Genomic DNA, 20,780 nt, shown 5'->3' with positions numbered 1-20,780 from the left:
CAGTAGTGGAGAGGAGCTAGGTCGCCCTGTCCAGACTTTCCTCAGAGATCTCAGCTAAATCCCCTTGATCTGAGGTCCCCCTTCCACCAAATACCAGAGTCTGAACATGCTTGAGCCACGTTCTTTGCCACTTTATAACAGGGGTTCCCCTGTCTCCTTTCCAATAACACGCCTCTCATTTCTGTCATCAGAATGGCTTTTGTCATCCGTATTTCTATAACATTCTGCTTGGAATTACTTCCTCCTCTTGCACTGAGATGACTTCGGCTCTTTCTCCAATGCTCTCTCCTTTCTGGACTCTCACCAGAATCCCCTTACAAGGGCTGTTCACGGAGATGTAGGTTTTTTCTAAGCAGACTTTCCCAGACCTCTCCAGCCTCTACCCATCACCCAGTTCCGAAGCCACTTTCACAGCCTTAGGTATTTGTTACAGCAGCACCCCACTTGTTGGCACTAGTTTCTGCCTTGGTCTGTTCGGGCTGTTATAACAGAATGCCACAGTCCAGAGTGGGGCTTCAGGGGGCTTCTAAACAACAGAACTTTGCTCCTCCCCGTTCTGCAGGCTGGGAGTCCAAGGTCAAGGTGCCGGCAGGTTCAAGGAGAGCCTGCCTGCTGGTTCACAGACATGGTCACCTCACAGGGGTCAGGGGCGCTCTGGCTTCTCTTACGAGGGCTCTAATCCCACTTACGAGGGCCCCTCCCTCAAGCCCTAACCACCTCCCAAAGGCTCCACTTCCTAATGCCATCCCCTTGGGGATTAGCGTTTTAACATGAGTTCTGGTCTCTGCGGCCAAGTCCATGGACACGTGAACTTCTGCATGAGCTTGACTGAGGGCTGCCTGTTTCACGTTGGGGGCTGGGCTCCTCTGCCCACACTGTGGATTTAAGAAACAAGAAGCAGCTGCTTTAACAAGAGCAAATCGGTGCATCACATCCATAGCACCAGACCCAGGGGAGGCCTTGACAGAACCCCCCCACCCCCGATTCTGGGAAAGGGTCCTAAACATACAGGACTGGTTTAAGACCAGTCAGCGCCGCAGAGTGCAGGGAAGTGCAAGGTGAGGTCCCTGGGGCAAGGGGGGCCTCATCCTGGTACCTTCACTCTGTGCAGCCCGGGATGTGGTCGACCAGATGTCTTCCCAGAAGGGTTTGCATACTGGGTATGGGGGTGGGGGGACTTCCCTGGTGGCTCAGAGGTTAAAGCGTCTGCCTCCAATGCGGGAGACCTGGGTTCGATCCCTGGGTCAGGAAGATCCCCTGGAGAAGGAAATGGCAAACCACTCCAGTATTCTTGCCTGGAGAATCCCATGGACGGAGGAGCCTGGTAGGCTACAGTCCACGGGGTCACAAAGAGTCGGACACGACTGAGCGACTTCCCTTCCTTCCCTTCCATGGGGGTGGGGTGGAGATGGATAGTTCCACAAACATCACCAGAACGGCTGCTCTGGGAGGGCCCACAGGAATGGCTGGGTGGGGCATCTGGGCCCCAAAGCTGGGGACAGGCTGCCCTCTGCTGGAGCCGCAGCACAATGCTGTTGGCCAGCCTCCAATACCAGCTGCAAGCTTGGGACCACCTGTAACCCAAAGCAGCCTCAGTGGGGAGGGGCTCAGTGCACCTCCGGGGAGTGAAGCGGGGTTAAGGCAGAGGCTGTTTCCAGAGGCGGGCTCCTGGCCCGGAAGCCCCTCAGGGCAGCATGGGGTGGGCAGCCTGGAAGCCCATGAGGCCTGCACGGGGCGGGTGGAGGAGGCCCGCCTGCTGTGAGTGAGGCCAGGGCCCCTGAAACTGAGTCCCCTGGCCGGGTTCATGATAAAGCTCTCTACCCATCACTTTATCCCTTTCTTGTCAGGATTGAGGCGTATCAGAGCAAAGCGGGGGCTGAGACCAAGCAGGACCCGGAGGGCCCTCCCAGTCCACCCCCTCCAAGTCCCCCGTTTCCTGTCTGCAGAGAAAGGCTTTGTCTCCTGGGTCCTCCCTGATTCCAGAGAGCAGAATTGGCAGTCAGAGATCAGGTCCAGGCCCCTGCTCCCCCTGAAGGAGGTAGATTACAATCTGAAGTGTATCTTTGAGCTGTTCTGTAGAAACTAAGACCCTCACCCTGGAGGATGGCAGTTCTGTGCTGACCACAAGCACATAGACCCCAGACTGGTTGGAACCAGAAGGTGGCTGATTGAGAGCCCTGAAATGTCACCCTGTCGCCTCACCACCAGCCAGAAGGAGGCCCAGGAGCTGCTCAGGCATTCCAGAGCCCCTGCCCAGCACTGGCTCTGAAACTCCTGCCTGCGGCTTCCCTGACGGTCCAGTGGTTAAGACTGTGCTGTGCAAGGCAGGGGTTCGGGGTCAATCCTGGTCAGGGAACTAAGATCCCAGATTCTGCGGAGCAACTAAGCCCCCAGGGGCCTGGGGAGTCCATGCACCACGATATAGATCCTATGTGCTGCAGCCAAATAATAAATATCACAAAAAATTAAAAATCTTTGCCTGAAAGCCTTTGTCTCTGCAGCCTGAGCTGCCCAGTCAGCTTGCTAGGCATCCTGCAAATGAACTCGGACTCTGCTGCCAACACCAGCTGCCAGAGTGGCTGGGCTGTGGGCACACACTTACCTTGCTTACGAAGTGAGGGTCCCAGAGGAGGTGGTGTCTCTGGGGCTGCACCTTGCAGTCGGCGCCTTGGGGTTGCCTCCCAACCCCATTCCCCAGGGCCCCCAGCACCCCACCCGGCAGCCAGTGCCGTCTCTGAACAGGCAGGTCTGATGATTGGAGACCACCTCCCGGCACTTGCTGCTTCTGCCCCGGAGTCACCAGAACAGCCCCTCAGCCCCGACCCCCGCTGACAGCCCTCCAGAGATGCTGTCTTCTGGGGATAGATGTCCCTGCCTCCCGGGGATCCTAACTGAGGCACAAGGAGCCCGATGAGAAGGAGAAATGTAGCCAGAGTGGGGGTCCCGGGGCTGGAGAAGCAGACTGGGGGCTTGCCCAGACTGAGTCAAGGGCAAAGCAGAAGCCACTCCCTTGGAGAAGACCTCCCTGCCAAGGCCAGCTCTCCTGTTCCCGATTTTGGACACTTCGTGGGTTTCATTCTGCATCCTGCGCACTTAGTGCCACGGCCTCTGTGAAGGCCTTAAACACATTCACCCCTTTGTCATTACTGCCATTTACAAAGGATCCAGCCGAAGCCAAGAACCAAACAGCAGCTTGGGATCTGGCTCAAGGTAAACAGCAGAGCAGGACAGAAAGGCAGGAGCTGGGTCCAGGCCCACCTCCTGCACCGCGCCTGACACTCTCCCATAGCGGCCGTGGGCCGGGCGGTGTGGGGCGGCGCTGCCGCTGTAGCAGTGCCAGCATTCACGCCCCGCGTGCTCAGCGTGGGTCTGGGCGTTGTCTGATTGGACCCGTCCCTCAGCAGTAAGCAGTGGTCATGTTACCCCTTGATCCTACGAGAGGAAATCCAGAAGTAGTGAACGTGTAACTGACGTGTTCAAAGCCACTGCCAGTGGCAGAGCCCAGGCTGGAACCAGCTGTGTGACCCTGGGCCCGCCTCCGCCCTCTGGGCATCAGCCTCTCCCGTGTGAATGGAGATGTGACCTCGATTAAGTCCACAGAAGTGCTTCTCAGGCCTGAGAACCTCCTGGGGATCTTGCGAAGCTGAGACTCCAGCTTGGCAGTTGGGTGGGGCCTGAGACCCGGCGCCTCCTGTGGGCTCCCAGGGGAGGGAGGTGCTTAGGCCGTGGCTTCCAGGCCACGCTGGGCAGTCAGGGCACCTGCCAGCTCTGATGTTCTGCATTTATGGGCCTGGGGAGCCTCCTCCCAGAGGCCATGGAAATTCTGGAGGCGGTAGTGGTGAATAAAGAGCTAAGTGGGCATTTCCTGCTCCAGCTGAGCCCCTGGCCCTTCCACTCTGTGACCTCATCCTGACCCCTCCGGAGGGCGCAAGCGCTGGTCCTGGGCCGCTCCCACTCGGGTTACTCCTCCCAGCGCCCGCTCACCCTGTCCCCTGGCAGAACACAGCCCACACCCAGGGCCCACGCCGATGTTCGTCCCCACGGATCCCCAGGGTCACGTTCACGAAGACGCCAGGAGTCTCCTCCTTCCCCTCAGCCCCTCCACCTCCTTGCTTCTCCCGGACCCCAGTCCCAGACTGGACAGCTACAGCCTTCTCTGACTGATCTTGACAAAGGCACCTACAGGAACATCTCACTTATCGAGTAATAAAGGTGAAAATGCAAAGGCAAGCAGGGAAAACGGCCCTCTCACGTAGAAGGAACTCGTGGGAACCTGGTTCTCTTCCCCTCCATCACCCCCACCCACGTGATTTTCAAGTCCATGAACGGGGCTGCCCTTTAGGAGTAGATGGAAGAGCTACCTGCCAGTGCAGAAAGTGCCAGAGCGGGACGGGGACTGCCATCCCTGGGACAGACCCCGCACACGGCCAGGGAGAAGGCTGCCGAGTCCTGCCCCCTCCCTCTTCCAGGTGCAAAGTTGTGTGAGCCAAGACCAAGCTGAGCAACTCTTGTTTCTGGGGCTGGGGGACTTGAAGGGTGGAAGAAGATACTTTCTTGTCTTGAACTTTTTTTGTTGTTACTGTGGACCATTTTTTAAGTCTTTATTGAATTTGTTACAATATTGCTTTTGTTTGCGGTTTGGTTTTTTAGCCACAAGTCATGTGGGATCTTAGTTCCCCGACCAGGGATCATCCAACCACACCCTCTGCACTGGAAGGTGAAGTCCTAACCACTGCACAAGGACGTCTCTGTTTGAATGTTTTACAGCCACAGTGCATTCAGGTGTTACTTACACTTTGGATCCATCAGTATTGTGAAAAGGCGATGAAAACAAAGCTAGGAAGCAGGCGATGTATCTGAGTTTGCCCAGCAGGTGCTGGCTGGCTGGCCGCGGCCTCTGGATCCCTGGGCAGCGGCCAGGCTTCTGACGGGGTCGCCCGGCCCCGGGGCCCGGAGGGTGAGCTGCTCTGGGCTTCTCCGGCAGGGGCACCCAGATGCCACGGCGATGTGGGAAAGGGGGCCCCGCAGGCCGGGACCGGAAGCCTGAGGGCAGCCTCCACCTGGCCCAAGCAGGGATCAAACGCCTTCAAGCCCAGACTCGGCGATCAGAGAGGGGCAGCGGGTGCGCTCGAGACGAAAGGGAGCCCGGGTGAATCAGGAAAGTCACTGGGCTGGAAAGCGATTAAAGGGTGAGCGTGGGCGGGGATTTCCACGGAGAGCGCCTGGCCCGGAGCAAGTCCAGGCACGCCGGCTGCAGGCCGCGGCCCTCCTGAGGGCTGTTACAACGCTACCTGTAAAACCCGGATCGGTGGAGATGTGAAGCCTTGATCTGGTTTCTTTTTTCCTATGTTGCCCTTTAGAAAAACGGATCCAAGGAAACCCCAAAGCTCTAGAACAAAGCACCCTCCATCAAAGGGGTGTGAGCAGTCAGCAGATGTCTCTGGGAGAGGCCCGCTGGGGTGTGTCCCCAGACAGGACGGTGGGCTTGGGGGGCTGCTAGCTGACCCACCTTCCTCCCTGTCCTGGGGCTGCGGAGGAGACTGTGGGGGAGAAGACTCGCTCCTGCCGTCTCTGCAGAAGGATGACAGCATCCCCCCAGACACCGCCGGACACGGAGGCTGAGCTTAGGAAACGGACTCATCCCAGGTGTCACATATCTGATGTCGTGTATCCACCACTACACACTGCCCTGACAGCCCCTGTGACCATCTGGGGTTGTCACCTGGGCCTCGCTCTATCAGTTCATTTACTCTAGGTAGGGTTTACTGACTCCTGATAATGAAAGAAAGGGAAATTTTTGTGTTATCTTTCTTCCTTCCAATTTTTGTTGGTTCCATTTCCATTTTATCCAGTCACTCAGCAGCTACGTACTGAGGCCCTACTGTGTGCCAGACGACATGCTGGGTGCTGGATCCACAGGGTCAAGAAAACACACGAAACTCCCTGCTGGTATGGAGCCTGCAATCTTGTAGGAGGGGTGGATAGTAAGTAAGGAAAACATCAAGACTTTCAGAGAAAAATCAGGCAGGGAAGGAGATACAGTGTGTGTGTGAATGAGTACGAATGTGTGTCCGTGTGTCTGTGCCTGTGTGTCCGTCTGTGTGACTGTGTGTCTTTGTGTCTGTGTGACTGTCTGTGTGTGACTGAGTGTGTCTGTGAGTGTCTGTGTGTGTCTGAGTGTGACTGTGTGGGGGTGGTTTCAGCAGGGTGGTGGGACAACCTCCCAGACACAGTGCTGCCTCAGTACAGAGCTGTGTGAGGGGAGGAGACAAACCCGGAGATGTTGGCGGGCAGCAGTTCCCGGGGGAGGGCTGGTGAGGAGGCTGGCTGAACTGAGAGGGGTGGGGTTCCGGTCAGGAAGAAAGGGGCAGCCCCCGAGGGCTGCGTCACAGGCCTCAGGCTCTGGAGGGTTCTGAGCAAAGGGGCGACTTCTGCTCCCTCGGTTTGTTTGTACGCGTTAATATACATTCTCTTTGTAAAGAAATTAATCTTCAGTGCTTGTTCTATGGACTGAGCCTCACAGTCAGTGAGCACTGAAGTGAATTTACCATAAGATTAATAAATAAATACTGTAGAAAACAGCAGAGATTTTACTCCCGGTTCCTCTCTGGCCCCGTTCTTGCCTCCAGCCCACCTCGTCCCATCTTCCTTTCCATCCCATTCCGGGCAGTCCCCTGGAGCGGACCGGGTGCCCTGCAGCTCACAGCATGTCCAGGGCACTGGTCCCTGGGACCGTTTTGCAGTCCAGCCCATTGCAGCTGCTGCAGATGGATGGACAAAGGGAGCAGACCAGCTTCCCTTGGGGAGCGGGTGCCTGCGGAGGGTAGGGGGCAGGGGGAGCCAGCGCTGGGCCGGCACTCGGGGACGTTCTGTGCAGCAGTCCCGCGTCGAGTCAGGCCCAGAAGAACTGAGGGAGTGTGTCCAGGACCCAGCAAAGCCCCAGCAGCTGAGCGATGGCACTGTGCCCAGGGCCATGTTTCCTGGGATGGTGTTCCTGGGGGTGGGGTCCAGATGCTCTGGCAGGCAGCGGGGGTCAGCACTAGCCCTCTGCCCCTCTGGAGCCGTCGGAGGCTCAAGTAGTCCAGCTGGGGTCCGAACCTCTCCCAGACAGGGCCACCAGCAGAGATCAGCTCTGGGGAAAAGTTTAGAATGAGCAGTCTCTCCTCATCCCTGAAAGACCTGGAGGACAGGACTCCCAGGTTCTGAGGATCTACGCAGGACCCCGGGAGCTGTGGGGCTGGGAACTGATGCTTAGTTGCTAATGACCTGACCTTTCCTCCACAGGGAACGCCCTGCTGAGTTCCCTCCCGTGGCCCCTCCCTTTACCCCAGGGCTCCTGTCTTTTTTCGGCCCATTCTTCTGTGTCCAAAAGCCTGGCGCCCCTCCACCCTGTCAGCAGGAGAGGAGAGTGCGGGTGGCTGGTTCCCACCTAAAAGGAAAGCTGTGTCTCAGATGCCGGCACGGGGCGGGCGGGGGGGGGGTCCTCTCAGCTACCTCAGTCTCGCCCAGCTCTGTCATTCAGAAGCTGTGTGACTTCATCTAGGTTGCTCTGACTCTCTGATCGCATCTGTCAAGAGACTCAAAAACACGCGAAGGTGCTCTGCAAACGTTTAAAGGCCACAAGTTTGTGACATCATCTGGGCCTGGAGAGAGCAGCAGTGTGTCCCAGGCCTAGAGAGGGAGGGAACCGCGAGAAACCAGCCAGGAGCACAGCTGGTCTGGAGCCGACTTCTCAGGAGGATTCTAGATTATGCAGGTCTCGGCCGGGGCCCCCAGGAGATGCCTATGCAGGAACCCGGGCGAGACCTGCGGAGGAGCCCCGGGAGGGTGTGGCTGGCAGACAGTCCGAGACCTGGGGTCCCTAAGGCCGCCGTGGCCCTCATTTGAGCTCCCCCCTCTGCCGCCTCAGACGTTTCCAGTCTTGATGGCCTCTCGTCCCTCACGGCCCAAGCACCCCTGTGCGGGAGGGCTGGGGGCTAGCTGGCCCACGTGCACGTGTGGGTGTGTGCATGCATGTCTCCTGCGCATGTGGGCTGCAGAGCTGTGGGTGGGAACTGACAGCCCCTGACCTGGATGCTGTGGGGGGGGTGCCCCCCTCCGCTGGACATCCTCTGTCCCCGTTAGGCTCCCCGTCACTGGGCAGGAGGGTGCAAACACAGGGTGTGGGCACACCATCATTGCTACATATCACTATCCCATAATAATCTACTATTAACAAATGTATGAACAGGCCCTTAAGAGACAGGAAGTCCTGAAGGAATGGGCCAACATGGGGTAGTGTGATAACCTGGGAGAGCCTAGTCTAGTCTCAGGGTTCCATCTTCCTCTGAAGTCAGTAAAAGTGGGGGAAGCAGTGGAATGACTTTTTTTTTCAATTAAATTTTTTGGGCAGCGCCATGCAGCTTGCAGAATCTTAATTCCCTGACAGAGGCCCCTCAGCAGTGAAACTCTGGAGTCCTAACCACTGAGCCGTGGGGGGGGGGTTCCCTGGAATACTTCTTGAGCCTCCTTCCTGTGCTCCTCACAGATGTTATCTTGCTCATTAGAGTTCCCTGAGATCAGAGCCAATTAAGTCTCCCACCTGACCGATGAGGAAATTGAAAGATAATGCAAGTGGGCAGGATACAGCCAAGGGGAGGAGTTGGGGTCGCAGAGCTGGACACCGCTGAGCGACGAACAGCAGCAGCAACCCCAAAGGTGGCGTCCACAGGGGGCGCTCCAGGCGGCCGAGCAGGGGGTGGGGGTGGGGGGCGGTGGACTGAGCCTGGGGGAGAGGCAGCAGGCCTCTTGGCCAGGCCTGGGGCTGGCTCCACCAGGCCCGCGTCTAAGTGGGCTGAGCACGGCCCTGTCAGGGGCCGACACAGGTCCCAGTGCAGACTCGGTCCTTCCTCCTCCCCGCGGGAGGGGAGGCTGAGGGGCCTCAGGTTCCCACCTCCTAAAGCGCACCGGGATGGAGGCGGCGCGGGAGGCTGGGCCGTCCAAACAGAGGCATCTGTGGGCAGCCTGTCTGGGGCCCCCACACGGGGAAATCTGCCCAAGGGGGAGGAACCCAGCTTAGCCTGATCCCCCGCACCCAGCCCAAACCCCAGGACCGTCCTCATTTTTCCGATTGCAATGCCAAGGGGCAACTGGCCAAGCGAGGAAGGGGGTCAGAGGCTGGGGCAGGGTTCCTGTGGCCTGGGAAGCTCCAGCAGCTGTCTGGCAACCCCCACCCCCGGCGAGACCCAGCCGTGCCGGTGGGCGACCACGGAACAGGCCCCTCCCAAGCAGCTAGGCCTCTAGTCTAGACGACAACCCCTCCCCCTTCGCCTTCCCACCCCCGAGTCCAAGGCCCGGAGGTCCCCGGGAGCGGCGGACTAAAGGCCCGAAGGCCCGAGCGGTAGCACAGCAGCCCCCTCGGTACCCGCCCCCCACGCCCAGAACCCGCAGGGTGACCGCGCCCCTCCCCCGGGCGGACCGGGCGCGCAGGGGAGCGGAGGGCGGGCCGGGCGCGCTGGAATGCGCGGCGGCGCAGGAGGCAGGGGGCGGGCGCCGGACATGTGAGGGCACATCCCGCGAGCTGCCGCCCGGCGCGCAGACGGCCCAGGAAGGAGCGGGCGAGCGGGCTGCCGGGCTCAGAGGCTCTGGGGCCCGGGGCCGAGGCGGGGCCCGACACCAAGCGCGCCGGCCGGGCGGCGGGGAGAGCCGGCGGGGCGCAGCGCGGCGTGGCCGCGGCCCCGCGCGCGCCCATGACGGCGGCCGTGCTCCGGGAGGGCGTGCTGGAGAAGCGCAGCGGCGGGCTGCTGCAGCAGTGGAAGCGCAAGCGCTGCGTGCTCACCGAGCGCGGGCTGCAGCTCTTCGAGGCCAAGGGCGCGGGCGGGCGGCCCAAGGAGCTCAGCTTCGCCCGCATCAAGGCCGTGGAGTGCGTGGAGAGCACCGGCCGCCACACCTACTTCACGCTGGTGACCGAGGGCGGCGGCGAGATCGACTTCCGCTGCCCGCCGGAGGACCCGGGCTGGAACGCGCAGATCACCCTCGGCCTGGTCAAGTTCAAGAACCAGCAGGCCATCCAGACCGTGCGCGCCCGGCAGAGCCTCGGGGCTGGGGCGCTGGTGTCCTAGAGCGCGGGGGCGCGCCTGGCCTGCCCGAGGTCGTGTCAGGTGAGCCCCCGGGTCTGACCCCGGCTTCTCTCCGGCCCTCCTGTCGCCTCTTTCCCCTCCGGAGGAAATGGGGGCCCCCAACCTGCGTGCTTCCTCCAGGCTGGGCCGTTCGAGGGCCAGCGGGAAGGGAGAAGCTAGAGGGAGAGCACAGAAGTCCTGCCTGGAGCCGAGAGCCGGCCTCCCCCGGGCGCCAGCGGTGGGGGGTGGGCCCGACTGTGACCTCCGTGTCCGAGAGGAGGGAGGCGGGCCTCCGGAGGCTGGTTCTGCCCTGACTCCCGGAGGAGGCTGGCGGACAGGCCGCTGGGCCTCCACCCCTGCCAGGGCGGGGCTCTTGGGCTGAGGGAGCCGGGTGGGGGGGTGGGGCAGAGGGGGATGGGCTTGCCCCCACTTTCTTCTGGGATGACCCTCGCCCTGGAGTTTGAGCGTGGAACTGTGGCAGGAAGACTCCCTCAGCAGCAGGGTGCTCAGGGTTGGGGTGGGAACCAAGAAGCCAGGATCCCCACGTGGGACCTTGACGGAGGCTGTGCTGGACCTGGGACCTCCACTACCTGTCCTCAGGGGTGGGTCTGGGGGTCCTAGGGCTGAGCTGTTTGGGAAACCAGGAGGTTTGCAGACAGACCACTCCTGCTGAGGCAGGTGGGCCCGTCCAACTGCCCCTGGTGTCCAGCGAGTGGGCTGGGCGGAGAAGGGGGCTGGAGGAGGGGTTGGGGCCCTGGTGGTGGGTGGATCCGGCCACGATTTGTTGTTTGTGATGCCTTGATCGTCCTTGGGCTGTAGGGCAGGGGCAGGGGCTGGGCCCGTGGTCAGGAAAGCTGAGCAGAGGCAGAACCGGAAGCCCCGGCTCCCTGACCTGGACCCTCCCGTGGGAACCGGAAGCAGGCTGAGGAAGGGTCTAGTTTGTCCTCCGAGGAAACCGACGTTCTCCTCACCACCCGCCCCAATGCTCCGGGCCCCCCTGCCCCCGTTCCCCTGTCCCACGGCTTCTCGCCGCCACCGCAGGTGGAGCCCGGCCCCCCACTGACGGCCTCTCACTGCAGTGGGGCCCTGAGCGGCCGGTGACAGGCAGACCCCTGGCCTTTGAGCGGTTTCTCTTCAGTGCCCCTGGCCTTGGACCCGGAAGGAGCAGCTCCCTGCAGGGGGTGCAGGGTGTTGTTCTGAAATGCGGGAGCAGGTCCAGGGACCCTGGACAACAGCTCCTGTGGATACGCTCCCCACTCCGCCTGCTTCCGCCCTGACGGCTGTGCTTTCTCTCCAGCTTCCAGGCCCCCTTTGGCTCTTGGGGCGTGACTGTGCTCCGGGTGGCGAGGCTGCGGCTGCGGACACCCCCGTGGAGGAGGCATTGGAGTCACGGGGCAGCTGGAGCCAGCGAGGAGGGGGACGGCCATGGGGGACTGAGGATGAGGACTCGGCCCCGGGCACTCAGGCTCTCAGGACGTGCCCACCCTGGGCCCAGCCTCTGAGGTCTGGCAAAGCCCCCGCCTGCTGCAGCTCTGCTGTCTTCTCTGCAGATTGTCTCCCTCGGGCTTGGTGCCATGCCTGCAGGAGGGCAGCCCCCCAGGGGCTCTGAGCCAGCACCGAGGGACCTGCCTGGGGCCCACGAGACGAACCCCCCAAGCTCAGCTCTGGATTCACCTCGGTGGGGTAGCTGATGGGCCCGAGGCCCACACTTGGGGTCGTCTGCTGCTTGAGTCCGGGACTCCCACCCCCCAGGCCTCTCTTTGCACACTTCTTCCCCTCTCCTGCCCATCTTCCCCGCACGGCCGTACCAGGCCTGGAGGTGGTGGGGTGGGTAGAGGCTCAGCCATTACCATTTCACGCCTGTCCCAGAATCTGATGCCCTGCAGAGGGCAGTGACCACACTGTTCTCTGAGTGAGAGTCTTTCCCACAAAGACCTGATACTGGGAACATCCCTCCCGTCGCCTTCCCTTTCCCAAGCTAAACCCCATCCTGAAGTCTCCAGCCTGGGGAGGCAGACCCTGCAGCCCAGAGAGCATGGCCTCAGAGGTGCTGGAGGAGGGACCACAGGGCCTGCACGGGCCGCTGTGGCCTCTGCTGTCCTCCTGGGAGGCAGCCATGTCTCCCCAGTGGGGCTCATCCCTTCGTCACTCACATGCTTGGGTCTGGTCTGCTGACATCACAAGCCTTCTCCGCACGATGGTTTAAAAAGAATTGTTTCAGCAGCAGAGAAACGGAGGTAGACAGTGCTGCCCTGAGTGACACAGAAACGGCCCATTGGCTGACCCACGTCCGGCCTGCCCTGTTGCCGTGTGGCGGCTTCAGAGTCCAATGGGGCAGGGAGACTGAGTGTCCACAGCAGGAGTCTGGAAGCGGCTTCCAACCCTCTTGCTCCCTGCAGGCTCCTCCTCCCATCCGGTCACGACCCCTGCCCTTTGTCCCCGTCTCCCAGAGCCCTCTGCAGCTTCTCGTTTCTCTGATATGTGAACCTCATCTTAAGTTGAATAAGAACTTACAAGGTACAAAGGCATTTTTACAGATGCCTCATTTGTGCTTTCATTAGGCTGTTCATCCAGCCCACGATGGCAAATAAGCACCCCTGCCCCGGCTGGCTTGCGCACTGTGATCAGTCGGCCATGTCTGCCGTGAGCTTTGAAAGGTGTGGAGGTGTGGAGGCTGACGGCTCTGTTTATGTGTGGGTGGAGCGCGAGAGAGCTTGGTGTCACCACTACGTCTTGGACTCAAGCTATGTGAAAGGCTTGACTTCATCCTGCTGTAAAGCAGCAGCTTCTAAGATAGATCCTTGCTCTTTCCAGCAAACCGAGGGAGGTGTCCAGACACTCAGAAATGGGAGTATGTTTGTGAGCAGATGTGGGTCTGAGCAGATGTGGGTTTGTGAGCAGGGTGTGGGACCCGCTTGTCTGGCAAACACGAGCCTCTTGCAGGCAGGCCCTGGGGGAGTGGAGACGGAACACCTGTTCTGAGCCGAGTCCAGGGGGTGAGCAGTTGTCCACTGCCCTGGAGGGGCAGCAGAGCCGGAGTGGGGGTGTCATCCCGGGAGGCTGGCTGTGCAGGGTAGTGGGCACGGCCGGTGGGGGGTGGGGGGCTGCAGCTCCTGGCCCTCCCTGCTTTTGGGGAACACCTCACCCTGTCGGCTCCAAGGATGCTTTGGTTCCTGTCCAAACCCAGTTGGGCTGCTCCCTTTGCTAGAAGGTCCCGGCCCCTCTGAACGGTGTGCTGCTGCAGGCGCCCGGCCCGGGGAATGCTGGAGCAGCTGGTGGGTGTCTGGAAGGGGAGAAGCACTAGGAACCCCGGAGGGGGTGGTGCTCAGATCTTCCTGGGGCGTCTGCTTCGGAAGAAGGCCCTCCTCTCCCTGGGATCAGGGGTCTCCTCATGCTCTGCCAAGGGGAGGAGCCTGGGCTCCATGCCCACCCCCGAGAGTGCTCAGCTGGACTGCTGAGCGGGGTCAGGGCCTCCCGGGGGCCCTGAGAGGCCCGGCCGTACCCTACAGACAGGCACGGGGTGGAAAAACCTCGCCCACAGGAGGCCTGGGTGGGGCCCTTGCCACTCTGCTCGCCCGGCTGCCCTGGCCTCATCCCTGCCAACCCCTTAGTCATCAGTGGGAAAGTGAGGCAGGGCGAGTCCTGGCAGGCGGGGGCAGCGGGGCTCTGTTCAGGGGAGCGAGGTGGGGTGGAGGCTCCAACAAGAGCCAGCCTGTGGCGGGGACTGGGGGTGGCGGCCGGAAGAAGGGGTCTGTAGCAGGGGGAGCGGGCACTGCGTCCTGACCCGGAGGCCCTCTCCCGAGGCTGGGGTTGCAGCGGCACCTTGGCTGTGGGCCCACCAGGCCTGGCACAGGGGCCCTGGCAGACCCTGGCCCGCCGTGTGCCTCGCTGCAAGAGTCGGGGCTGGCCCTCCCGGCCGCCGGAGTGTACCGCCCGGGACTCAGCTCACCCTCCCAACCGGAACCTTCCCTGGTGCCCTGAGGACATCCCAGCTCCCGCGGGGCATGCCCTCCACTGTCAGGCGTCTCCTGTGTCCATCCCCACGCCCCCAGCAGGGACCCCTGCACAGGACAGGCGGGGGCCCTTGTACCCCCTCTTCTCCCCACCCTGGGGACTCTCCCTGCTCCGTCCAGGCTGCAGAACCGCTCTGCTCCTCGGCCACGGCCCTCCCGTCTCTGTCTGGGATGGCCACTCCCGCCGTCTGTGCACCACTGCCTCCGAGGCCCTGGGACTCGTCATCTCGATGGTGACTGAGCTGACTCCATGGGCCCACGTCAGCACAAGGGAGTCATCCAGACACTGAAGCTGTGGATTCAGAAACAGGTTATGTGACCTGCTAGGCGTCCCAGCGGTAACCGGGGGTGGGCCCCTGGATGTGTGCCCTGAGTCCACAGCAGATGAGCACGTCTCGCAGGGTCAGCGGGCAAGTGGCCGGGGAGAGGGGCTTGCAGGTGGGTGGCGAGGGTGAGAGTGGAGGCCGAGCTGAGAAGGGGCATCGGGGGGCTTGTCCGGAGGGCGCTTGCGGACGGAGGCCGCAGCCAGGCCTTGACACAGCGCTGGGTCCAACTCCAGGAGGGACCACGAGGGGCCCCTTGGCTTGGGAGGGTCTGTGTGAGCCCGCAGGGGCAGCCCTGGGCAGGACCCCCTGGGGCAACAGAGGGGCCCGGGGCGGGGGCAGTGCCCGTCCTGTGTTGGCCCAAACGCTCTGTCTCATGACCTGGGCACAGGGCCCATCCTGGGGGTGAGGTCTGGGCTCTGCTGATGGACCCTGTGCTGCGCAGCCTGGTCCTGAGACCCACAGGAAGGCCACATGCTGCCTGGGTGAGTGGGGACTCCCCTGGTTTCCACACTGAAAGTTCCGTGTCCCCAGACCGCCGCAGGCCCGGGCCCTCGGGCCGACAGTCACCCCCTCCCACACTGCCCCAGGTCAGGAAGCCTGGCCTCCCCCCTGTGCTGATTTCAGCTGGCAGGCCCGCCCTGGGCCTGGGGCCCCGGGAAGGGCCCCCGCAGAGTCCTGAGCTGCGGGGCAGGGGTCCAGGGCACTGTCACCCCAACTCCGGCCAGTGGACCGTCCTGCATCCTGAGGACAGACAGACCCCTGGCCGCAGGGAGGAGGGGGGTGTCCCCAGGCTCCCCAGTCAGCTCTGCCTCTGCTTCATCAGTGCCGAGCCCGCCCCCCGGTTCTGCCTCCCAGAGGTCAGGGGACACGGGACTCGTGGCCGGGGCAGAGGTGCCAGGGCTGAAGATGCGGTGGTGCAGCGCGCGGGCTGCCGCAGGGAGCACAGAGGCGGTGCCGACTCGGGGGCCCTGGCCGTGCTCCCCTCTCCTTCCTCCAGGCCTGTTGCAAAGCTGCTGTTCTTACATATAATCCTTTATTTTATTACAGACATCCATTCGTTGAGGCAAATGTGAAAGGATAGAAAATTATAAAGAAGGAAACAAACATCACCTTGGTGTTCACATCTTTCAGAGAGAACCTTTGTTAGCATTTTGCGGTATTTGCCTGTGCGTTTGCTCCTCTGTAAACGTCTGTGATGGTAGTTCTCACATGGTTTCTAATGTGTAGTTACTTTTCCCGCGTGGGGTCATGCTGCGTGTGTCTGTGTCTTCGTCTCTAATGCCTACGCCTGCTGTGTTAGGGGACTGTGACGCTGGGCCCTTTAATGCCTGCGCGCGGTTATCGTCTGCAGTTGTTTGTTTGACATCCAGCCCCTCATTAGTTGGACACCCCCACACCCCACAGTTTTATCTCTGTCTGTGTAAGGATGCAATGAACATTTGCCTGTTTGAATCGCTCTGTGTCTCTGAGAATACTTTCTCAGAGAATACTGAGACCACTCTGAGAATACTCTGTTTTAATTTAAATTTTCTTTTTTTTTTTAATTGAAGTGCATGAAGTACACTTTTGAAGTGCATTCTCTTTTTAAAAATTACGTTTCAGGTGTAAAATATAGTGACAGTTTTCCAAAGCTATCCTCCGTTTACAGTTACTGTGAAATATCAGCTCTACCCCTTGCTGTGCGCATACCCTTGTAGCTTGTTTATTTTACATGTAATAGTTCAGTCCTCTTCATCTCCTACCCCTGTGTCAACCCCGTCTTCCTCACTGGTAACCAGTCATTTATTCCTTGTATCGGCGAGTCTGCTCCTTTTCTGTTAGGTTTGCTAGTTTGTTATATTTTCTGGATTCCACGTGTTGGAGGCATCGCACCGTGTTCTTGAGGAGCATCCGTTCTTCAGGAGCATCCGTGACGTGCCGTGGCTGGGCCCTCATGAGGGAGTTGTGCTGCCTGAGGAGGCTGGTAGCCGCGGAAGAGGGAGAGACCACTGGTGGGAGCCGGGGGGCCAGGAGGGGACTCAGGTGAGGGGCTGGGGTGGAGCATCGCTGTGGGCTGGGTCTGGAGTCACACGAGCAGGTGTACGGGTGGCAGCTGAACCCTGAGCCCTGATCACAGCCCCGAGTGCGAATCCCAGCCGTGCCTGCTTGCTGACATGGTCTGCCTCCTGGATTGCCGTGAGCCGGGTGGAGAGAGCGCCTGTAAAGAGGACAGCACGCGGGGTGCACAGGCCGCCGTCTGTGGGCACAGCCCCGTGGTCATTATCCACCAGCCCAGAGCCCTGCGAGCACACACGCACTCACATGCACACACACACACATGCACACACAGACACTCACATGCACACACATGCACTCACATGTGCACACACAGGCACTCACATGCACACGCACATGCACACACATGCACTCACAGGCACACATGCATGTTCACACATGCACAAGCACATGCACACACACTCACATGCACACACACGTATGCACACAGGCACTCACATGCATGTACACACATGCACACACACACACACTCATACCCACCCCCTGCCAAGGAAGGGCGGGCGGATCACACCCCTCGCTGAGTTCCCAGGGATTGTTCCCACCAGCGCAGAGAAGGTGGGAGGGGGGCCCGTGAAGGGGTTCCTGCTGTTTACACGAAGGGAGACATCAGACTCCGTGCTGACCCCACTTCCAAACCACGAATGAAACGCTCATCTGCCCCCCCAGGTCCAGCCACAGTGGCCAGCCTCCAGCAAGCCCCCTCCCAGCAAGGATCTGGAAGCCCGCCCCACAAGCTCTGATCTGGGTCCTCACCCCGTTTCTACCCTGAGCTTCAGCTGTGATCTCACTGTGTTACCACAGCAGCCGTGATGCTGGACTGTTGATGGGACAGGTGGTAAACCCTGTGCTGGAGGTGAGACGCGGGGGCAGGAGGCCAGAGCTGGTGCTGGCCGTGAGGGCTGGGGCCTGGCGCTTGGCGGAGAGCGAGGGGTGTCTGCTGGATGGTGTCACACATACACAGACACACATACACAGACACGATGCACACACACGGATGGACACACACACACAGACACACACAGACACAGACACATATAGACACAGACACAGTCACAGACACACACACAGACACACATAGACACACAGACACACAGACACACACACAGACCCACATACAAGCAGATACACACAGACACATAGATGCACACACAGACACAGACGCACACACAGACACATATAGACACAGACACAGTCACAGACACACACACATACACAGACACACACACAGACACACATACAAGCAGATACACACAGACACATAGATGCACAGACAGACACAGACGCACACAGATACACACACAGACACACACAGACACAGATGCACACACAGACACAGACATATAGACACAGACACAGTCACAGACACACACACAGACACACATACACAGACACACATAGACACACAGACACACAGACACACATACAAGCAGATACACACAGACACATAGATGCACACACAGACACAGACGCACACAGACACAGATGCACACACACAGATGGACACACACACAGACACAGACGCACACACAGACACATATAGACACAGACACAGTCACAGACACACACAGACACACACACAGACACACACATAGACACACAGACACACACAGACACAGACACACATACAAGCAGATACACACAGACACACAGATGCACACACAGACACAGACGCACACAGACGCACACACAGACACACACAGACACAGATGCACACACACAGATGGACACACACACAGACACACGCACACAGACGCACACACAGACACACACACACAGAGACACACACAGACACACAGATGCACACACAGACGCACACACACAACACAGACACACATACACACATGCAGATACACACACAGAGACACACACACAGATGTGCACACACACACACACAGACACACATACACACGCAGATATACACAGAGACACAGACACACAGATGCACACACAGACACAGACACAGACGCGCACACACAGACACACACACGCAGACACACACACACACAGACACACATAGACAAGCACACAGACACACTTGTGGACACCCCTTGTCTCTGGCTTCCTGCCGACCCTCGTGCTCTCCCTGAGCCCCCTGCTCCTCCAGGACCCAGTTTGGGAGGGCCGTTGGTGGGCAGACCCCACACAGCCCCGCTGGTCTCTGCCTCTGAGGGGCTCGTGTGGACCCTGCCCCTCGAGAATGACTGGCCTGGAGACTGGATGGATGTCTTGCCCACACACAATGAGGGCTCCTGAAGGCCTGAGTGTCCATGTCGCTCACTACCTCTGCTCATCCTAGCTCCTTTTTAAGTTTTATTATTTCTTTATTTTTAAATGTTTTTGCTTTTTGCTCATGTCATGTGGCCTGCGGGATCCTAGTTCCCTGACCAGGAATCAAACCTATGCCCCCTGCATTGGGAGCCTGGACTCTTAACCACTGGACTGCCAGTGACGTCCGCCTTCCTGCCTCCTTTTGAAGGAAACGCTGTGTTGGACAGATCCATGTCGCAGGACCGAGGGTGGCCAACAAGCTGGGTCCCAGCAACAATCACATGTGTTTGGAAGCAGGTCCCTTGTGGTCAGACCTTCGGACGAGACCCCTTCCTGGCTGACATCCTGACCGCTGTCCTGCGACGCCCTGGGGTGGAGGCCCAGCCGGGCACGTCTAGGCCTCCGGCCCTCAGGGGCTGAGGTGACAGCTGTGCCTGGTGCTCCGGGGAGGCCTGGCCTTGCAGCTGCGGCCATCCCCACGTGAGGCAGACAGGCCAGCCTGCCACGTGCCCACCTCGGCATCTCCCTGAGGGGCCCCCTTCCCTGGCGCCCCATGGGAGGCCCAGGCTGCATGGCGGGCGCCCAGCTGCAGAGCGGGGCTCTCCTTGTCCCCGAGAACAGCATCTCCCCGCAGCACGGGCGTGGCAGCCTCGCAGAGGGAGAGGCTGTCACCCCCAGGAGCCCACCCCTCCGCAGGGACTGCTGGGTCGCAGGCCCATCCTGCAGACACAACCCTGTCCAGACTGACACTCCCTGGCCTGGGCCTGAGCCCACATGTATGATGCGGGCAAACGACCCCAGTGTCGTTTACTGGGGGACTTAAAACAGCCCACCCTGCCCCCAGCCAGGACGGGGCCGGGCGTGGCTGGGGAAGACACCAGCAGGACCCCCGGGCTCGTGGATCTCCGCTTCAGTCATTACCAGCACCCAAGAGGCCTTTGTTCAGAGCTGGACTCTGCCAGCGCCGGGAGAGAGCACCCGGCCCAGCCCCCGGGTGGGGCTGCTGAAATCTGTTTACTCGGCTCCTCCTGAGCAGACGGTGGGTGTCTGGGGGAGTGGGCCTGTTTATCTTTGGCAGATACTAAACCCTGGATGAACGGCTGGGTGAGGCCATAGGCTTCCAGCTGTCTAGTCACCCCTACCCCCCTCTCCAAATGCTGGATGCCCAGGGAAAGTTACAACGGTCCGAAGGCCGTTAGGACATCACTCACCTCGGGGGTCGTAGTCTCCGAGGAGCTGGACTGGGAGGGGAGGCCGCCCACCGCGCGGGGACCAGAGTGACGGCTCCCTGGCTGTGCGCAGGTGCACCGCGTCACGGCTCCCATCCAGCCGCCTCGTTTGGTCTCCCCACTGCCGGGAGAGAGAAACGAGACTCGGAGACGCTGGTCACTCGCTCGAAATCACACGGCGCTGACCTGCTGTGGGGTTTGCACCCAGGTCTGGGGGCCGGGAACTGGCCGGGGCGGGGCTGGGCGGGCGGGTCCCACAGGAGGGACCGCGACAGTCACTGTGAGGTGGGCCCGAGCAAGGGTTTGGGCATTTATGCCCCTGCCTGGGAGACTTGGGGTGGTGGGGGGCTGTCATTGCGTGTTATTGAAGGCTGATGAGGGCGGGGCTCTGCTGGGCGTGTGGGAAGAACTGGAAGTAATTCAGTAATAAAGCGGGAATCCTGCATTAACCGCCTGGGCCCTTGTGGGGTGGACACATATGCTGGGCGCTGGCCCCAGCCTTGTCGGCTGGTCTGGGGTGTGAGGCCTGGCCCCGGGGCCCTGACCTGCCCCCCAGTGCCCCGAGAGGAAGACAGGAGTCCCAGAGAGGCTCCTCTGGGGACCAGACCGCCGGCGGATGAGCAGCTCTTGTGCGCCCTCGCCAGCTCCTTCCCCCCGGGCCCTGGGGTGGTCAGGAGTTCAGCTCTCAGGTGGAGCAGGCTGGCCGCTCACGCTTGGGGCCAGCGCTTGGCGGGCCACCTGGAGATCTCGGAAGCAGGGTGGGTCAGGGCAGGGAGCTGGGGGCGGGAGGCG

The 20,780-nt window shown here is 60.6% G+C and overlaps 1 protein-coding gene and 2 long non-coding RNA genes across 3 annotated transcripts; 2 read left to right on the top strand and 1 right to left on the bottom strand.

The window, feature by feature from the left end:
- Positions 1 to 9,575: 9,575 nt before the first annotated feature.
- PHLDA3 (pleckstrin homology like domain family A member 3) lies at positions 9,576 to 12,623 on the top strand. The gene is made up of 2 exons (XM_081487252.1): positions 9,576 to 10,139; positions 11,395 to 12,623. The coding sequence occupies exon 1, from the start codon at positions 9,729 to 9,731 to the stop codon at positions 10,098 to 10,100; it is 372 nt and encodes a 123-aa protein (XP_081343378.1). The 5' UTR covers positions 9,576 to 9,728; the 3' UTR covers positions 10,101 to 10,139; positions 11,395 to 12,623.
- Positions 12,624 to 12,944: 321 nt separating this feature from the next.
- Positions 12,945 to 20,433, top strand: LOC145505391 (uncharacterized). Its single transcript, XR_014052980.1, has 5 exons — positions 12,945 to 14,420; positions 15,484 to 15,602; positions 16,258 to 16,458; positions 17,158 to 17,344; positions 18,968 to 20,433. It is a non-coding gene; the product is annotated as an uncharacterized LOC145505391 (long non-coding RNA).
- Positions 15,963 to 20,182, bottom strand: LOC145505390 (uncharacterized). The gene is made up of 2 exons (XR_014052979.1): positions 19,971 to 20,182; positions 15,963 to 16,633 (listed from the first exon to the last, which is right to left on the bottom strand). It is a non-coding gene; the product is annotated as an uncharacterized LOC145505390 (long non-coding RNA).
- Positions 20,434 to 20,780: the final 347 nt, after the last annotated feature.

This window comes from Giraffa tippelskirchi, chromosome 5 (assembly GCF_054371585.1).
Source record: "Giraffa tippelskirchi isolate mGirTip1 chromosome 5, T2T-mGirTip1v1.2.pri, whole genome shotgun sequence".
Classification (NCBI taxonomy): Eukaryota; Metazoa; Chordata; class Mammalia; order Artiodactyla; family Giraffidae; genus Giraffa; species Giraffa tippelskirchi.
The sequence above is the reverse complement of the archived record's forward strand: the minus strand, read 5'-3'. Positions and strand labels throughout refer to the sequence as shown.

What these genes read in the sequence shown, in the direction of transcription:
- PHLDA3 (XM_081487252.1), top strand. Translation starts at nt 9,729, where the DNA reads ATGACGGCGGCCGTGCTCCGGGAGGGCGTGCTGGAGAAGCGCAGCGGC.